This window comes from Castor canadensis, chromosome 12, assembly GCF_047511655.1.
Source record: "Castor canadensis chromosome 12, mCasCan1.hap1v2, whole genome shotgun sequence".
Taxonomy (NCBI): Eukaryota; Metazoa; Chordata; class Mammalia; order Rodentia; family Castoridae; genus Castor; species Castor canadensis.
In genome coordinates, this window is record NC_133397.1 from 82,741,601 (window position 1) to 82,762,569 (window position 20,969).

Consider the following 20,969-nt stretch of genomic DNA (forward strand, 5'->3'; position numbering starts at 1 on the left):
ACCCCAAACTTTGTCCCTACTGCCTCATTGCACTATAGAGGGGTACCAGGTCAGTTTGCATACAGCCTCCCAGGTCCATCTGAGCCAAACATAAGGAAATTGATCTGAGCCATACCCTGCTTGCTGGAAGTGGTGGTGGTTATTGTGGCTAAAGATGTCTAGCATTAAACAGAAACAAACACTGTAAATCCCTTAACAACATCTTGAAATCCTAATTAAATTCATTCTAGGGTTTCATGGTAGTTTTTAAAAGGGTCATGATAATGAAATGTTTGCTTCTGAAAATGAGGAAGCCTTTCAATCAGACAATACTGACTGAGAGGAGGTGATTGTGGTTTCTTTCTTAGCTGTCCCCGTATGCCAACAAAGTTGACATTTGCAGTGATTAGGTTGTGTCTCAGTAAGGTCTGAGATGTGTCACATTGTGGTTTTCAGATGTACATATGGAACCAAAGTGAGGCAATGCTCAATCATTGTTCTCTGAGAACAGAAAAGAGTGGCAGGGTCAGTTCACACCATGTGGCTGGGGAGTCAGGTGGATGTAGACAGGCCACAGTCCCCACCCTCCTGCTAGCTCCATGCCCCTGGCTTGCAGATGCAGCTGTGACCAGGAGACTAGTGAACCAGGCCCCCTTCCTGGGTCTCTCTTGTGTCTGGATACTGGCAAGCAGCAGTGTCCCCCAAAGAGGTCTCTGTACTGCCGTTTCTGGGGCATTTCCTTTTAAAAATGAAATGAATACTCTGAGCTCATCTAAGATCACTGTCTAAACATAGCTAAGACAAATTCCCTCCAATGTAAAGTTGCACTTTGGTTTTTAAAGCAACACTATGTAATATAATGATGTTAATCATAAAACCTCTTTGTACTGTGCATCACCCCCACCTTGGAGAGACCAGCCTGTAGGCCATGCTCCCTACTGTCCAAGATACTACTCTCTGATGCCTCCATGAACTTCCATGGGACATTTCCCCAGCTGAGCTCATCATGGTCTCCTTGCAGACCTCAAGACCCTCCCTATCATCTGGCCACCACTCTACCTGGCTTTGGCACTCATTCCCCTCATTCTCGGACATGACACTGGGGAGCCACCTTGGTCTCTTTGCCTGGATGGGTATCATCGGCTAGCAGATGTCCACTCCCACCCCTGAATCACAATGGCATCATTGTATAAACAAGTGAATGAGTGGATATAGTGCAGATCCTTCATTTTCCTTGCTCCTCACCTCCAGGCTCTTCACACATTGTTTGGGCATCAACCAAAGTGACCTCAGAAGTTATAATCTAAGGCAGAGAGTGTAGCTCAGTAGTAGAACACTTCCCTAGCAAGCACAAGGCTCTGGATTTGATCCCCAGCGCTGGAGAGAGAGAGAGAAAATTATGGCCCGGTTATGGAATGTTGGCAAGCACAGGCTGGCCTGGACTACCAGGAGCCCAGCTCACACCCACCTGCCCTCTCTCAGAAGTCCTTCTCTACATGTTGACCTATCATCCACTTCCACCTGACACAGCCCACACCCAGAAAAGGGGATGAGCGAGAGTCCCAATAGACCAAGTGGTAGAGCTAGGATCAGAACCTGGCTTAGCATGGCAGAGCATCACCCGCTAATGGAGGCAGGCAGTGTTTCTAGGGGGAGACCTGCAGTGCTGTCATATACTATCCTCAGAGCCAGAACAAAGCAGGGGCTCAAAAACTTCACAAATGTATGGATTTGGTGAATTGATGTGATTGCATTTTTTAAACTGCAGTAAAAAACATACAAAATTTACCATCTTAACCACATAGTGTTCAGTGTGTTCACTTCATTGTATAACCATCACCGCCATCCATCACCAGGATCCTATAGCCATTCAACTACTCATTCACCCTTCTCCTGCCCATGACAACCTCATTACATCTTTTTTAAGATCTCAACGCAACAGTAGAAATGATCATTTACAATGGCAATTACCAAACTTACATTTTTTCCATCCATAAAATTTAAATTCTATTACTTACCAGGTGCAGGACTTCTTGTTAACCACCTTGTCTCATTGCTATGCTTTTGTGGGAATAGGTTAAACAGCATACATGCTTGTCATGTCTTTATTACTGTTTTTTGCAGTGCTGGAGATCTAACTCAGGTCTCATGCTAGGCAGGCGCTCTACCCTCATCATATAAAAGTCATATTTATATTTTAGAGAGTTCACAAATTATTGAATGTAAAAAGAAAATAAATTTCAATATAGCTACTATCCTATATGGAAAAAAGATAGATTATTTGACACTTTTTTTCAAAGACATGGAATAAATGAAAGTGAACTAAATAGCATAGCCCCTTGATTAAAATGATGAAAAGAACATATGTCCTTAAGGACTGAACATCTCAAAGCTCATCTCAGACTGCAAACAGTCAAGGCTCTGTGGAAAACAGGGAGTCGTACAAACTAATTTATACCATGAAAACCTCAAAGATAGAAACAAAAATTGTTTGCCAAGTCTAAGTGACTAGCTAGTGAGAGTAAGACAGGAAAACCAAAAGAACTCCTAAACCTACAATGAGAATTAGGATTGCGAGACAGGGATTCATAGTCCGTGTCCAGTGTTCCGGTTCAACCCCTTCATGCACACAGTGACTAACAAGTGTCTTGCCTCTGGAAGCATGCGCACATGTTGATAGAGGCTGAAAAGATAGAGAAATAAAGATATTATTGTAGCCAGGCACTGGTGGCTCACACCGTAGCTAGCTACTCAGGAGGCAGAGATCAGGAGGATCGCAGTTCGAAGCCAGCCTGGGCAAATAGTTCGTAAGACCCTATCTTGGAAAAAATCTTCACAAAAAAGGGCTGGTGGAGTGGCTCAAGGTGTAGGTTCTGAGTTCAAACCCTAGTACGAAAAAAAAAAAAAAGAAGATATTATTGTAGCCAGGCACCAGTCATTCACACTATATGATGTAATTAAATATGAACATGGAAATTGCATACTTGTGTTTCAAAGAGACTTGGAGCCTACTATGTGCATCAGATGGCTTAAAGTCAAGCTATTTTCTTATCTAGTGATATTAATATCAGTTTCTCCACACAGGAAGGAATCAGAATGAAATGGTGGTATAACTCACTCTTTTCCTCAGTTCCTACTTGTCCTTTCTCTGTTTTATCATGCCGCTCTAATTGTGCCTCCATTGTAATTCTTAATGATATTGACATCAGGAATGAAGAAGCCACCCAGAAGTTCTATAGGGTTGTCTACACCCTGTAGAACTTAGCAGAAAGGGTCATGGGGAACACTTGGGTGAAGGAATTGCCCAATTTGAACCTGACTCCCCTTGCTTCCCCTGCTACCCGTGTGTCCAACACACATTCTGTGACTTCCCTAAGTCCACTCATTTTTGTACAAAGTGACAATGACAGGGCTGTTGGATGATTTGATGGAGCAATTCACACCACATACCACATCCTCCCCGCCCCCCATGGCACCCCAGGCCTTCTTAGCCCTAGCCACCCCAGGGCCTTATCTAACTCAGCTCTCTTGGTAACAATCCATTTTGATAGTATAGAACAGAGATCAACAAACTTTTTGTAAAGTACCAAAGGACAAGCGTTTTTGGCTTGTGGGCCCTTTGTAGCACCTGCTCAACATTGCCATTGTAGCAAAAGCAATCATAGACAACATGTAAAAAAAAATAGGCATAGCCATATTCCAATAAAGCTTAATTTACAAGGAGAGAGCAAGCCAGATTTGGCCCACAGGCCATAGTGTGTCAAGCCTTGCATAAAGAAAAGGACCTTAATAATTGCCAAATATGTCCTCTATTTTTGGAAACAGAATCTTTTCTTGTCAAATACCCACAGAACATTTATAAAAGTTGAATAACCATTAGGTTACCGCCCAAAAAAAATCTCAATAATTTCCATAAAAAAGAATTCTGATTAAAGGCTAAATAAAGAGTAAGTTGACCTAAGGGATCCGGTGCTGTGCCCGATGCTCACTTTGTTTTCACTTTCAGGTATGAGATAATGTACTCTTGCTGGAGTGCCGATCCCCTGGACAGACCCACCTTTTCAGTGTTGAGGCTGCAGCTAGAGAAGCTCTTAGAGAGTTTGCCTGGTGTGCAGGACCAAGCGGCTGTCATCTACATCAACACCCAGCTGCCAGAGAGCTGCGAGGGCTCAGCCGAGGGGCCGGCGCTTGCCCACCTGGACATGAACATCGATCCCCACTCCATTATTGCTTCTTGCACTCCCCGATCTGCCATCAGCGTGGTCACAGCAGAAGTGCATGAGAGCAAACCTCATGAAGAAAGGTACATCCTAAATGGGGGCAGTGACGAATGGGAAGATCTGACTTCCACTCCCAATACAACGGTCACAGCTGGAAAGGACAGCGTTCTACCAGAGGACAGACTTGTCAGGAATGGGGTCTCCTGGTCTCATTGTACCACACTGCCTTTGGGAAGCCCATCATCAGATGAACTGTTATTTACTGATGATTGCTCAGAAGACTCAGAAGTCCCACTGTGAGGAGAGCTGAATGGAGACATGGCAAAACCAAGGGAACCATCTGCCTGATGGTTTTGGTATTTGTTTTCCTTACCATGTAACCTCCATGGCCCCAGAGCACCAGATGAGTGTTGTCAAGTAAGTGTTCGTTAGAAATATATAATAGGAAACTAGGATGGTGGTGCACTCCTGTAATCCCAGCACTCAGGAGGCTGAAGCAGGAGGATTGCAAGTTCCAAGCCAGCCTGGGCTACATAGTGAGACCCTGTCTCAAAAGCAAAAATAACAAGCAAACAAACAACAACAACAAGATATACATTACAGGACTAAGGTGTGATACAGTGGTAAGGCACATACTTAATATGTGTGAGGCTCTAGGTTCCATCTCCAGCACCACAAAAAAATAAAAGTACATAATATATATTTATTTTAAAAAGAAAAAATATATATGTATATGATGGGAAGAGACACAGATATTTTATTTTAATAAAAGATGACTTATTTCATTCCACCTATGGACCTTAAAATTGAAGCTTTAGCTATTCCTCGCTGCTAACATTTGTACAAAGTTGTTTTTTGATGTTCTTTTTTTTCACAACTATTAAACGTAAACTATAAAATGAAATGCCATATTTCAAGACACTTCTGATCTTCATGAAAAGTCTGATGTGCCTACGTGACCCAAGTGTTTGATAAGAATGATTTCTTTGATGTTTAAGATTTTATAACTGATTATCTGATATGGCTTCCTAATAAAACGTGAATAAGGAAGCATGTGTTGCACTTACTCCTGACCTGGACAGACAGTGCTTACTGCAGCATGGGTGTCTTTGCAAAGTCTGGTCTTCACTGTGGTTGCTCTGACCATTCTTGGCATTGCTTTTTCTTTTCTTTTTTTTTTTTTTTGCAGTACTGGGGTTTGAACTAAGGGCCTACACCTTGAACTACTCCACCAGCCCTGTTTTGTGTTGGGTTTTTTTTGAGATAGTATCTCATGAACTATTTGCCTGAGCTGACTTTGAACCATGATCTTCCTGATCTCTGCCTCCTAAGTAGCTAGGATTACAGGCATGAGCCACTGGAGCCTGGCAGCATTGCTTTTTAAAGATATGGAAGAAACACCCAAGAATCCATAGGTGAGAAATAATTAAAATAATAAAGAAGTGAAGAATCCAATCTGATTGGAAATATTTAAAGCAAACTGTAGAAAAGAGTCTGACAAAACAGGCACCGGTGGCTCATGCCTGTAATCCTAGCTACTTGTGATACTGAGATCGGGAAGATCACAGTTGTAGGCCAGGCTGGGGCAAATTATTTGTGAGAACCCCATCTCCAAAAGAGCAAAGAGGACTGCAGGTGTGGTCCAAGCAGGAGAGCGCCTCCTTTGCAAGTGTTCAAATCCCAGTCCCACCAAAAAAATTCTGACAGGTGAAACATTTCTGTTTGGGAGGCCTTACTCACAGGAGCTGGGCATGGCAGGGGGCAGGACAGAGGCTCTGAAGCTCAGCCACCTGTGTTCCCATCCTGGCTCCACCACTTCAGAATAGCTATCATTTGTTGAGCATTCGTCATGTCTCACTGTAATGTGAGCTGTCTGTTTAATTTGTGTGTCATACCGCTTGGTATACCAGTGCCATCACCATGTCCAAACCAGGAAACTGAGGCTCAGAAAGATGGAGTGACCTGTTATGCCCATATGTAAAGAGTTCTACAGTAGAGCCAGAATTTACCACATTTGATTAAGTGTGTGATTTGGGGGTTGTACTAGTCAGCTTTACATTACTACAGTGATATAACTGAGGCAATTAATTTATAAAGAGGAAAGGCTTGTTATCTTATAATTTTGGAGATTCCAACCCAAGATCCAGAGAGGATCATTGGCTGGGGCTTTGATGAAGGTGGCAGATGGCAATGGTGGGAGCACATGTTGGAGGGAGGGCTCACATCACAGCCAGGAAGCAGAGAGGACTGGCTGGGTCCCACATCCCCTTAGAGGCACTCTCCCAGTGGCCAGAGACCCTTCACAAGGCCCACCTCCCACAGGTTCCATCACCTCCCAACAGCACTACCCTGGGAACTAAGTGTTTTACACATGGACTTTTGGGGGCACTCATCCATATCATAGCAGGGGTGTACTCCAGAGCCTTTCAATCTTTTTATTTTATTTAATAAACATACAGCTATCACTATGAGCCAGGAATGGCACTCATTTAATACTCATAATTACCCAACCAAGTAGGTACTAGCCTTATCCCTACTCCACAGATGGGCAGACTGAAGCTGGAAGAGGCCAACTTACTGCAGGGCAGTAGACTGACATAGTTGAAGTGTTGCCCTGGCAAGCCCTGGGCCACTGCCATCCTCAGAACTGTTTGTCCCCACTCCTGAGGGGGCTTATCCAGGCTGTCTGCAGTCTTCAGGAGTCAGCAACCACACAGGATTCAGGCACACAGCCTACCAAGGGCTCGAGTACTGGCTCTGGCTGCCAGTCCAGGCACCCAGTCTGCAGGGTGAGCTTGCTCCGCTGTTACTGTGAAATGGTCCATATGGAAAAGTTCTGAGGGTTTGGAAAGAATCTGCATTGTTATAAAAAAAATGGCCAGAACTACATTCTTACAATAAAAGCTGAAAAAAAAAAAAAAACACTTACATTTGATCAAGATATAGTTTTGAAAATTTTTGAAGTTATTTTAAAAATCAATAAAATGTTTTTATCACCTACTTGTGCAAAGTTTCTTGTTGATGGTAACTTTTCATTAAAGTTCTTTTCATACAGAACAGATATATTTTAATAAACTATCAAAACATCAACTTTTCTTTCAGCAATGAGTAGCAGGAATATTTACAATTTATTTTTTAAAGTGACATGTTGTGAGTTTTTATTTTTAAAAAAATCTTCACATTTTTATTAACATAAATTGATTGTACAAAGAGGTTTCATTGTTATATTTACATGCATGCATATAATGTGCTTTGATCAAATTCATCCCATCATTGTTATTCTTTCTTAACTCTCTTTTCCCTCATTGTGCTATTTTCATACATATATGCATATATATAAAGTACTTCTATTGTGTTCATCCCCCATGACCCTCTCCTTTCTTCCTTCCACCTTCTGCCAATTCCCTCCCCCCTAAAAAAGTCCCCCTTTTACAATTATGTCATACAAGAGAGGGAGGGTACAAGAAGGAAGTTAAAAAGGTGAATATTGTTGATGTACTCCCTATACAAGAATTTTTAAACCTGTTGAAATCACCATAAGAAGGGGACTAAGACAGAAAGTAGCAAAATGGAAGGAATAAACCAACTCAGGTTTTAATAAATACATACATACATGGAAATGTCACAATGAAACTCCTTGTATAGCTATCTTAAACCAACAAAAATGTCTCTATTTTTTTCCAAAAATGGGTAACAGGAAGGCAAAACAGGTCCTTTCTGGGGATTGGTACCAGTAGGAGGGGGAGGATATAAGGAGAGGGTATAGGAGGGTGACTATGGTGGAAATACATACTCATATATGAAAATGGAAAAATGAGACCTGTTGAAACTATTCCAGGAATGGGGGAAGGAGGATAAAGGAGAATGATGGAAGGGGTGAATAACTATAATATATTGTAAGAACTTTGGTAAATTTCACATTGTGCCCTCAGTACAATTTAAGAATGCAAAAGGGGAGATAACAACAAACACCATGGAAGTCCAGGAAATCATCAGAGACTACTTTGAGAACCTATATTCAAATAAATTTGAAAATCTTAAAGAAATGGACAGATTTCTAGATACATATGATCATCCAAAACTGAACCAAGAGGAAATTAATCACCTGAATAGACCTATAACACAAAATGAAATTGAAGCAGCAATCAAGAGTCTCCCCAAAAAGAAAAGTCCAGGACCTGATGGATTCTCTGCTGAATTCTATCAGACCTTTAAAGAAGAACTGATACGACCCCTCCTTAAACTGTCCCATGAAATAGAAAGGGAAGGAAAACTGCCAAACACATTTTATGAAACCAGTATTACACTTATCCCAAAACCAGGCAAAGACACCTCCAAAAAGGAGAACTATAGGCCAATCTCCTTAATGAACATTGATGCAAAAATCCTCAACAAAATAATGGCAAATCGAATTCAGCAACACATCAAAAAGAATATTCACCACAACCAGGTAGGCTTCATCCCAGGGATGCAGGGGTGGTTCAACATACGAAAATCAATAAACGTAATAAACCACATTAACAGAAGCAAAGACAAAAACCACTTTATCATCTCAATAGATGCAGAAAAAGCCTTTGATAAGATCCAACATCATTTCATGATAAAAGCTCTAAGAAAACTAGGAATAGAAGGAAAGTTCTTCAACATTATAAAAGCTATATATGACAAACCTACAGCCAGCATTATACTTAACGGAGAAAAATTAAAACCATTCCCTCTAAAATCAGGAACCAGACAAGGATGCCCACTATCTCCACTCCTATTCAACATAGTACTGGAATTCCTAGCCAGAGCAATTAGGCAAGAAGAAGGAATAAAAGGAATACAAATAGGTAAAGAAACTGTCAAAATATCCCTATTTGCAGACGACATGATCCTATACCTTAAAGACCCAAAAAACTCTACTCAGAAGCTTCTAGACATCATCAATAGCTATAGCAAGTTAGCAGGATATAAAATCAACATAGAAAAATCATTAGCATTTCTATACACTAACAATGAGCAAACGGAAAAAGAATGTATGAAAACAATTCCATTTACAATAGCCTCAAACAAAATCAAATACCTAGGTGTAAACCTAACAAAAGATGTGAAAGACCTCTACAAGGAAAACTATACACTTCTGAAGAAAGAGATTGAGGAAGACTATAGAAAGTGGAGAGATCTCCCATGCTCATGGATTGGTAGAATCAACATAGTAAAAATGTCGATACTCCCCAAAGTAATCTACATGTTTAATGCAATTCCCATCAAAATTCCAATGACATTCATTAAAGAGATTGAAAAATCTACTGTGAAATTTATATGGAAACACAAGAGGCCACGAATAGCCAAGGCAATACTCAGTCAAAAGAACAATGCAGGAGGTATCACAATACCTGACTTCAAACTATATTACAAAGCAATAACAATAAAAACAGCATGGTACTGGCACAAAAACAGACATGAAGACCAGTGGAACAGAATAGAGGATCCAGATATGAAGCCACACAACTATGAGCAACTTATCTTTGACAAAGGAGCTAAAAATATATGATGGAGAAATAGCAGCCTCTTCAACAAAAACTGCTGGGAAAACTGGTTAGCAGTCTGCAAAAAACTGAAACTAGATCCAGGTATATCACCCTGTACCAAGATTAACTCAAAATGGATCAAGGATCTTAATATCAGACCACAAACTCTTAAGTTGATACAAGAAACAGTAGGAAATACTCTGGAGTTAGTAGGTATAGGTAAGAACTTTCTCAATGAAACCCCAGCAGCACAGCAACTAAGAGATAGCATAGATAAATGGGACCTCATAAAACTAAAAAGCTTCTGTACATCAAAAGAAATGGTCTCTAAACTGAAGAGAACACCCACAGAGTGGGAGAAAATATTTGCCAATTATACATCAGACAAAGGACTGATAACCAGAATATACAGGGAACTTAAAAAACTAAATTCTCCCAAAACTAATGAACCAATAAAGAAATGGGCATGTGAACTAAACAGAACTTTCTCAAAAGAAGAAATTCAAATGGCCAGAAAACACATGAAAAAATGCTCACCATCTCTAGCAATAAAGGAAATGCAAATTAAAACCACACTAAGATTCCACCTCACCCCTGTTAGAACAGCCATCATCAGCAACACCACCACCAACAGGTTTTGGAGAGGATGCGGGGGAAAAAGGAACCCTCTTACACTGTTGGTGGGAATGTAGACTAGTACAACCACTCTGGAAAAAAATTTGGAGGCTACTTAAAAAGCTGGACATTGATCTACCATTTGATCCAGCAATACCACTCTTGGGGATATACCCAAAAGACTGTTACTCCAGAGGCACCTGCACATCCATGTTTATTGCGGCACTATTCACAATAGCCAAGTTATGGAAACAGCCAAGATGCCCCAGCACTGACGAATGGATGAAGAAAATGTGGTATCTATACACAATGGAATTTTATGCAGCCATGAAGAAGAACGAAATGTTATCATTCGCTGGTAAATGGATGGAATTGGAGAACATCATTCTGAGTGAGGTTAGCCTGGCCCAAAAGACCAAAAATTGTATGTTCTCCCTCATATGTGGACATTAGATCAAGGGCAAACACAACAAGGGAATTGGACTATGAGCACATGATAAAAGCGAGAGCACACAAGGGAGGGGTGAGGATAGGTAAGACACCTAAAAAACTAGCTAGCATTTGTTGCCCTTAACGCAAACTAAAGCAGATACCTTAAAGCAACTGAGGCCAATAGGAAAAGGGGACCAGGAACTAGAGAAAAGTTTAGATCAAAAAGAATTAACCTAGAAGGTAACACACATGCACAGGAAATCAATGTGAGTCAATGCCCTGTATAGCTATCCTTATCTCAACCAGCAAAACCCCTTGTTCCTTCCTATTATTGCTTATACTCTCTCTACAACAAAATTAGAGATAAGGGCAAAATAGTTTCTGCTGGGTATTGAGGGGGGGGAGCGGGAGGGGGTGGAGTGGGTGGTAAGGGAGGGGGTGGGGGCAGGGGGGAGAAATGAACCAAGCCTTGTATGCACATATGAATAATAAAAGAAAAATGAAAAAAAAAAAGAAAAAAGCTAAAAAATTATGTCCTATTCTTTTTTTTTTTTTTTTTGGCCTAGATTCCATATATGAGTGAAAACATGCAACATTTGTGTTTCTGAGCTTCACTTTTCTCACCTCTAATAAGAACTGCCCCTTGCCGCCATTCTGCAGCCTGACCCGCAGCTGGTCTCATCCCTTGCAAAACAAAAAGCCCCACTGTCCCTTATCTCTTGCCACCTCTCTTTGTCCCTCCCTAGCCCTTGCTTTCTCCCAAATGCTACTTAAGGCCAGACCCGCCAAGAAAAGCTGCTGCACCATTTTTTCTTCTCAGCCAGCCAGCCTGCTTATTAAACTTTGGACATGAGACACCTCTCCTGAGCCTCCTTTGTGTGCGGTGTGCAGCGTTTACCTAACAACCTCCAATGATTAGCTCCAGTTCCATCCATTTTCCTCTAATTGAGGGTGGCTAGTTTAAACAACAACAAACCCCACATAGAAAGGAATGTTCACAACTGTACACTATATAAGCAATGATAAAATTTGGAAAAAATGTTATTTGGAGGTTTCTTATTAATGTAATAGAAGTATCTAAACTATTATGCTTTGTGGCTTATGCTTCTAATTTTAATTACATACTGTATAAATATATAGTGAATAATTCATCAAATGCCCTCCAATCCTGTCCAGTTGCGTCAGTATTTTCCATATGACCTGAGAAGGGCTGAGAGCTAAAGCTAACACAAGCTGGGACTTCTGGCTTTTCTTAAGACATCAACAAACATGGCAGAGAAATTCAGTTCACCCAGCACACAGCAGCACTTCAGGGCATTGGTTAAAAGTGCTGTGATGAGAGAATGAAGCAGGACAACTGTGGCTTAGTACGTTTAAATCTCCTTACTAAGAACTGTGGATCTACAGTGTTCTTAGCATACTCAAATGTTTAAAACTTTGGAAAGAACTAACTTTCAAACTATCCAAAATTATGGTATTGTCCTCTTCTCATAAACTGAAAACAAAAATCTTCTGTTGTGTAGACTCAGATTCCTTTTTAAGTGGCTCTTAGGGCTAAGTGGAAGAGAGAAAACAGGAAGAAACAAGTCTGTCCTTGTCTTCAGCTAAGCTGGGACTAGGGCTGCGGAGGTCAAGAGGACAAGGAAATAAACAAATACCAGGCGCACTCATGACCCGCAGGTTGAGACTAGCTTGACCTGGTGAGAGATTTTCTTTCTTTTTCTTTTCTTTCTTGCTTTTCTTACAGAGGGAGAGGAGAAGCCAAGGACCAGAGCAACTACTTTGAAAAAAATCAAAGGGCTCTGCTCCATGAGCTGGGCTATGTGGCCAGAGACAGGGGCTGGACCGAGGGTAGTCCTGCCAGGTGTCCTTGGGCAGATCACTCCACTTTCCTTGTATCCTTCAGACCCCAGCACCCTCTCCTGAAGTAGCCTGTGCAGGAAGGGGGCTGGGCACAGTATTTAAAAGACCTTCACGCTTGCTAGAGGCTCTTCCTCGCTTGAGGCATCTGTCCTTCTGCAGTGCCAACCCACCAACATTTGTCCTATTGTAGCAGGGAGGAGGACCAGAAGAGAAACAGACAGAAGAATAGCACCGGGGGACTTAGCACTAGGGTGAAGTACCCTATAGAATTGCATATACCCATGTATGGATTAAACCTAGTTTGGTGTGTTTTTTTAATTTTAGTGCATCTGTAACCTGCCTGCAAGGGTATGTAAGGTGAGACTCCCTTTATTCTAGGGGCTCAGCCTTTGGACACAGTCTGCTGAGTCTGTGCTAGCACAATAAAGCGTTTCTTCCTTGCCTCAGAGTCCTGTGTGTCTGTTGGAGTTTCCCATAACAGTATCAGAAAGACTTTTCCTGATTGTGTTATCAGCTCCTTCCAGAATGACACAAACTCACTCAAAATTGCAATTTAAAGAGGGCTGACCTGTATAGCTATCCTTATCTCAACCAGCAAAAACCCTTGTTCCTTCCTATTATTGCTTATACTCTCTCTACAACAAAATTAGAGATAAGGGCAAAATAGTTTCTGCCGGGTATTGAGGGGGTGGGGGGAGAGGGAGGGGGTGGAGTGGGTGGTAAGGGAGGGGGTGGGGGCAGGGGGGAGAAATGAACCAAGCCTTGTATGCACATATGAATAATAAAAGAAAAATGAAAAAAATAAAATAAAAAATAAAGAGGGCTGAGAGTGTAGCTCAGTATAGAGTGCATGCCTAGCATGTGTGAGGCCTTGGGTTTAATTGCCAGCACACAAAAAAATAAAAATAAAAGAAATGTTCACCTTAGCCAGTGATGCGCTCAGAGTGAAGGACAATGATCCTTTCCCGCCAACAGATTTTGGATTCGGGAGCAGGCAACGCCCTTCCTCTCCCAGGATCTTATCCTGGTTAGTTACTGCAGGGCGAGCCTCGGTGCCCCTCCCCCACAAATGGGCGCGCCGCGGCGGCTGTGTCTCTCGGATGTGGGGACAACTGCGTGCCGCTCAGCAAGAGGAGCTTCCCGTCTGCCTTCATACCCACCAGACCAAGCAAAAGCTTCCCACTCAGGAAATGGACCAAACCGCTCCCTCTGATCTCTAGATCAGGCTGATTGAGGAACGTCAAGACCAGTTATAACTTCTTCCAGTCTACGGCAGGAGCAAGTTGGAACTTCTGCCTGGTCAGTGGAAAAATAACTGACCCTGAAATAAACCAGCCACAACAGCAACTTAACTTCTCTAAGGACGTTTATTACTTTGGGTGATAAATAGGAAAACAGGAAGTTTTGTTGTCTTTAACGAATATTTCAGTAATGTGCAATGTTCCTATGTTTACATTTTATCTTCTCTTTTTAGTAAGAACAGCAGCAAAAGTACCATTCTACTTAACTTTCAAAAGCATATCTAATTACTTAGTTTATTGATATTTAAGTGTGATGACTATTTCTAGAAGTTGTGACCCACAGACCACTAATTTAGAGTATTTTCATGTGCGGTATCTGGAACGAAAGTGGGATTCCATGCACAGATATTTTAAAGAGAAACTTGAGAGATGTATGGAGAAACCCTTCCTACTTTAAGAACATGAAAGTAGGAGGTTTGTGACACCCATCACACAAAAGGGCTGGTGGAGTGGCTCAAGGTATAGACCCTGAGTTCAAACCCCTAAACCACCCCCCCACCCCCCCCACCCCCGCAAAAAAAAAGTATATCCCTGCAAAAAAAAAAGTATATCCCTTGCCAGGTATGGTGGGGCAGGAGAGATTAGGGAAAGCAAAGCAAGGGAATCAGGAGCCAGGAATTCAGAAGTAAACACTGTATTAATACCTATCTTGAACAAAAGCACACAGGCATTTTTTTCTGCTTTTGTTGGTTTCAAATTCCCTCATTGAGCTGAATCTTGGTAAAACAACTCCTCTCTGACCTTGCCCAGATAACTACTGTGCCCTAAGAACCAGACAAGCATGTTGTAAAAACACTTATCTTGAAAGGAACCTTTGATAAAATGACTCCTTTGATCACAAAAATGCTTACAAAGAAAAAAATTAGACATCTATGTCACAACAACCCAGATTTAATAAAACTGACCCAAAAAATGGTACTGATAATGTCAAAGTACTGTAGCAACAAGAAAGATTGAAACATATCAGATGCCCAGAACAAAAGAGCATTTATCCTAGGAAATGTTTAACAGAATCCCCTGCTTTTTCCAGCATAAATACCCTTTATGGGAGAAGGCCCAGTGTGTTCTGCTTCACACCAGTATCAACTAGAAAGCGCACCTTTGCCTTCTGCTTTGCTTGCTGAATAAAACTCTTACCTTGTCTTATGTTTCAGCCTAAACTTATTCCTGCAATCAGAAACAAGAATATGTGGGGAGCAAGAGTTGAAATCCCCTCCCTTTGGGGACCCTCTCCACCCAGTGGCAATCCCAGCACTCAGGAGACTGAGGCAGGAGGATCAAAAGTTGTAGGCCAGCCTGGACTACATAGCAAGATCCTGTAACAACAACAATACCAAAAGCCTCTTACAACTCAGCAATAAAAGGACAAATAGCTGGGCATTGATGGCTCACGCCTGTAATCCTAGCTACTCAGGAGGCAGAGATCAGGAAGATCTCAGTTCAAAGGCAGCCCAGGCAAAATAGTTCACAAGATCCTATCTCAAAAAACCCTTCACAGAAAATGGCTGGTGGAGTGGCTCAAAGTGTAGGCACTGAGTTCAAGCTCCAGTACTGCAAAAAAAAAAAAGACAAATAGCCTGATTTTATACTGAGCAAAGGCCTTAAATAGACATTTCTCCAAAGAAGGTATAAAATGATGAATCAGCACATGAAAGGATGCCCAGTGTCATTAATCACTAGAGAAATTCAAACCAATACCACAATGAGATACTACATCATAATCACTAGAATGGACGTAATCTCAAAGTCAGGTGCCAAGTGTTGGCAAAGATACGGAGTAATGGGAAACATCCTTCGTTACAAACTAAATGTATCTCCCCAAAAGTTACATATTGAAGCCCTGGTCTCCAGTTGTGTTTCTATTAGATGGGGCACTTTAAGAAAGTACTTAAGGTTAAATGAGTTCATAGATTGGGCCTCCGAGCCTATAGAAATAATGTCCTTATGAAAAGAAACACCAGAGAGCTCACCTTTCCTCTCCTTCACATGCACAACAAAGAGCACACAGTAAAAAGTGACCATCTACAACCCAAAGGCAGAGCCCTCGCCAGACACCAACCTTACTGGCATCTTGATCTTGGACTTCTAGTCTCCAGAACTGTGAGAAAACAAATTTCTATGGTTTAAGCTACCTAATGTATGGTATTTTGTTACGGTAGCCATAACAGACTAATATAATCATAGTGGAATTGTAAAATGGTATGTTTGGAAAAGAGTATGGCAGGTTCTTAAGAAGTTAAACATAGTGGGACATGGTTGAACATGGCTGTAATCCCAACACCTGGGAGATGGAGGCAGGAGGATTGAGAGTTCGAGGCCAGCATGGGCTACAAAGCAAGACCCTGTCTCAAAAACAAAACAAGAATAGTTAAATATAGCCCTACCCTATGACTCAGCAATTCCACTTCTCGACATATTGCCAAGAGAACTGAAACCAGATTCAAACAAAAACTTGCACACAAATGTTCATAGTAGCCAAAAGGTAAAAAGAAGGCAACTGTCTATCAACAGATGAATGGATAAACAAAATGTGAGACAGTAAGCCCTCCGCTTTTGCAGACTTATTACACAGCTTTGACTAAGCATGGTCAAAAATAAATTAATAAATTTTAAAAAATCAAAAGAAATGTCAAAACAAAATTTTTAACTTCTCGCACACATTCCGAACAGCTCACTGGATGTGGAGAAGCTCTCGGTCAGTACCACAGTATCATCAGTTGTAGTTAAATCAGTTGTTGTGGGATCTGCTGAGTGTTTCCCTGCCCTTTTTGCGGAAATCTGCCTCCCCAAAAGATGATGGTGCCCCAAAAGCAAGGTAAAAGATAATATGCTTAAATATAAGTGATACAGTGAAAATTTTAGAGTCATTGAAAGGTGGCATATCTTTAGCGGAAGTTGGGCAGTATAACAGGAAAATTGAATTCAGCATCTGCAGCATAGCACTGAACTCTATGCATTCTGAGCATATGTTGGTTTTTCCTTAACAGTGGTCTCCTTGGACCATATACTTGTGGATACCCAGGGTCTCTTGTATATACGTACACTGGAATGTTATTCAGTCTTAGAAAGGAAGGAAATTATGATACGTGCTACAACACGGGTGAACCTTGAAGATATTTTGCTAAGTGAAAGAAGCCTATCACAACAGGGTAAATATTGTATAATTTCAGTATTTGAGGTTCCTAGAGTAGTCAGACATACAGACAAAAGTAGAGTGGTGAGTGCCAGGGGTAGGAGAAATGGGAGTTAGTGTTTAATGGGTAGAGTTTCAGCCAGTTGGGGAAATGTACTTAATACTACATAGTGATACACTTAAAAGTGGCTAAATGGTGAGCTTTATGCTACCACAATTTTTTAAAAAGGTGAATTATATTGTATGAGAATTGTATCTCAATTAGACTGTTAAAAAAAACAAATCACACCATACTAACAGCATAAAGGGAAAAAACACAGAAGACAAATTGTAGAAACCAACATTCATTCATGCCAAAAACTTTCACAAAACTAGATATATATGTTTTGATGGTACTTTCCTTGAATGCCAGGAGATGAAACAAAAGTGCTAAACACAAAATAAACAATGTCAAAAAGATAGAAGCAAAAAAATGTAAAAATAATAAACCAGGCACCTGTGGCTCACCCCTGTAATCCTAACTCCTTGAGAGGCAGACATCAGGATTGCAGTTCAAGGCCAATTTAGGCAAATAATTCATGAGATCCCATCTTGAAATAATTCAACATAAGATAAAAGGACTGGCAGAGTGACTCAAGTAGTAGAGCGCCTACCTAGGCGCTTACCTAGGAAGTGTAAGGCCCTGAGTTCAAACCCCTGTACTGCCACAAGAAAGAAAAGTAAAAATAAAACTCAACCATGTACCATTCTTGCCGAACAAGTACAAGGCTATGAGTTCAATCCATAGTACCACAAAACAACAGCAACAAAAACCCAACCACCTCTCCAGGTCTTTACAGACTGGTTCTACTCTGGGAACACTCATTCAACACAGCTGGGCTTGCTCTGAGGCTAGAGTCAGTCTGCACAGACAGCACAATGTCTTCTCAAGTCTTTTCGGAGCATGTGTTTTGCCCAGAAATGTGACTTTCCAAACTCCCCCTATATGCTGCTGCTTTTGCATGTCCTAATTTTTCAAACAATCTCCACAGTTTCTCCTTCAGGCTCCTGGTAGTTTATATGTGTCTCCAACCCAGACACCTCTGGGTCTATAGTCACTTTGCACTTCTTACGAACAAGTGTTCTCTATACTTCATGTCCAGGTCTGAGTTTTGGAAAATGGGGAGGGTCACCATCAGTCCTTCAGATGCCCCACCACCACCACACACACACATGCTAGAACAGATGAACACAATGACTTGTAAATAAGATCTTTTCTGATTGCCTCAGGCTTGAGGGGAAGAACTGGGAACCCCACTTCTACAGTTCAAAGATCAACACTGCCTCTGCAGTGGGATAGGGGAGAATGAAATCACTACAAACTTTCAGCCACTTTGAAAAGACTTTTTCCTTGATCAAGGATTTGTTTGATTTGTGAGAACTTTTGACTGTCTCCAGAGTACCAAACAAGTGGCTTCAGACAGTTCCTGCTTGTTCTTTCGATGTTCTGTGGGAGAACAAGACCCAAGAGCTTCCTTGTCCATCATTTTGCTGACATCGCGGTTTCCTTTGTTTTAGAAAGGTATTTTTGTTGGATGTAGGATTCTAGATTGGAAGACTATTTTCTGTAGGTGCTTTAAAGATGTTCCCCTGCTGTCTTCTAGTTTACATTGTTTCTGAGAAGAAATTAATGTCATCTTATCTTCTTTTTCCCTTTGTACCTAACATCTGTTTTTCTGCTAAGAATTTCTCTTTTTACTGATTTGAGCAATTTGTGCTTATTATGTGCTTTGATGTTGTTTTGTCTATCTTTCTTTCATTTGGCTTTCATTGATCTTGGATCTCTGGATTTAGATCTACCTGAACCACACTCTAGTCCATTTTGCTCTGGTTGCTATAGTTACTTTAGAGATGGGGGGAGCTCGTGAATTATTTGCCCAGGCTGGTCTCAAACTGGTATCCTCCTGTTGTGGTGTACAGGGGGGCTGCTCCAGGGGCTCTTGTCTTTGCTGGGCTTAGGAATAAGCCTACAAGATACAGATAGTACACACACAGATAGATTTATTACAAAAAGAAAAGGCTGCAGCTGGAGCAGTGCAGTAGAGCCTGGAAACCAGTGGCTTCCTGCTGAGGTGAAGCCTGGGGCTTTTTATGGACACTTTAACTCTGAGTTAGGTTAAGGGTTAGGTGGGTTCTTTCCATGGGTCATGGATTCACACACATGGGCTCTCTTTGATGAGCGGTCTGTTTGCCCCTCATTGGGGGGAACAACCTTGAGAGCATTTTGTCTATCAGCCCCGTGACAGATTCATGAGACTATGTATCTCCTCAGGGTGCAGGGCTCATAGTGCTCTCCATGGGGGATGGGATACTGACTCACTCATCTGTCCCTTAGGTTCCCAGACCCAAGACTCCCGATAGTAGCCTCTCAAGTAGCTAGGATTACAGGCATCAGCCACCAGCGCCCAGCTGTCCCTATTCTTATATTGTCAAGTTCACTAATCTTTTCTTGTGTGATAGCCAAACTTTCATTGACCCCATCCAGTATGTTTATCTCAGGCATTGTATTTTTCATCCTCAGAAAAATGGTGTTGGTGGTACTGGGGTTTGAACTCAGAGTGTCACACTTGCTAGACAGGAGCTCTACCACTTGAATCACTCCAGCCCAAGTTGGGTTTTATCTTTTTCTATTTTCCATATCTATGCTTACCTTTTTGAACATATGGAATACAGTTATACTTTTAAATGCCCTTTTCCACTCATTCTATAACATATGTGCCAGGTTCTGGTTGGTTTCAAGTGATCGATTTTCTCCTATTGATGTTTCACAGTGTCCTCGTTCACTATATGTCTCCTAATCTCTGATTTGATGCAAGACATTGTGATTTTTACCTTGTTGGATGCAATAGATTATTGTAGGGCTATGTTCTAGGACATAGTTATTTGGAATCTTGGGTTTTGCTTTAATGATTTGTTAGTAGAAATTCAAGCCCTATTTATTCTAAAGATAATTATTCTCCACTATTGTGGCAAGACCTTTTTGAGTATTCTAGTCAATGTTCTGTGAATTAGGAAGCTTTCTAGGTTAGCTGGTGAGAATAGGCACTTTTCCTAGCCTTTTGTGTACAGTTCTTTTCTTTTTGCTGACTCTTTTGTCAGCCTTATGTATAGCCAACCCTTTGTATCTGTGGGTCCCAAGTCCATGGATTCAACTGTAGATGGAAACATTCAGAAAAAAAATTGTATATGTACTGAACATATGCAGACATTTGTCCTTAATTATTCTTGAAACAATATAATATAACAATAACTTACATAGCATTGATATTGTACTAGGTATTATAAGTAATCTGGAGACTTGAAGTACATAGAAGGATATGTGTAGGTTATTATAAAGGACTGGAGCATCCACAGGTTTTGGTCTCCCATGGGGTTCCTGGAATAAATCTCCCCATGAATCCTGAGGGAGGGATATGGGGCGACTGTGGTTTCTTCACATGCCATGGCTAAATTCTCTGCTGATGGTTTACAGGGAAACTTCTGCAGATCTCAGGAACATCTCTGCTCTGTGCCATCCATTCAATATTCTGTCCTGCAAACTCTACCTGCCTAATTCACAGTGAACTCTTAGCTCTGTCTTCTCAGAATCTTCCAGGTCTATCTAGGTTCTTTCTCTCTGTGGCCTAAAATTTCTCTCAAGTCAGTAAGTTGGGGCAATCATAAGGCTCAAAATATTTCTTTCCTTCTCTCAGGGATAACTCTTTCATTACCTGAAGTTCAGTGTCCTGAAAATTATTGTTTCATATATTTGGTCTGGTTTATTATTGTTTTAGGTGGGAGGATAAACTTGGTCCCAACTACATCTAGCAAAAGTCTCTAATGCATGCATATTTTATTGAAAATTTCAAACTTACAGAGTTGTATGACTGTCCAT

General features: G+C 41.2%; 1 protein-coding gene across 1 annotated transcript in view; it reads left to right on the forward strand.

Moving 5' to 3' along the window:
• Mertk (MER proto-oncogene, tyrosine kinase) overlaps nt 1-5,249 on the forward strand; it is a 109,457-nt gene extending 104,208 nt beyond the window's left edge. Inside the window, exon 19 of the mRNA XM_074050258.1 lies at nt 3,986-5,249. Within this exon, the coding sequence (XP_073906359.1) occupies nt 3,986-4,499 (514 nt within the window). The 3' untranslated portion in view covers nt 4,500-5,249. The remainder of the gene's footprint in view (nt 1-3,985) is intronic.
• Nucleotides 5,250-20,969: the final 15,720 nt, after the last annotated feature.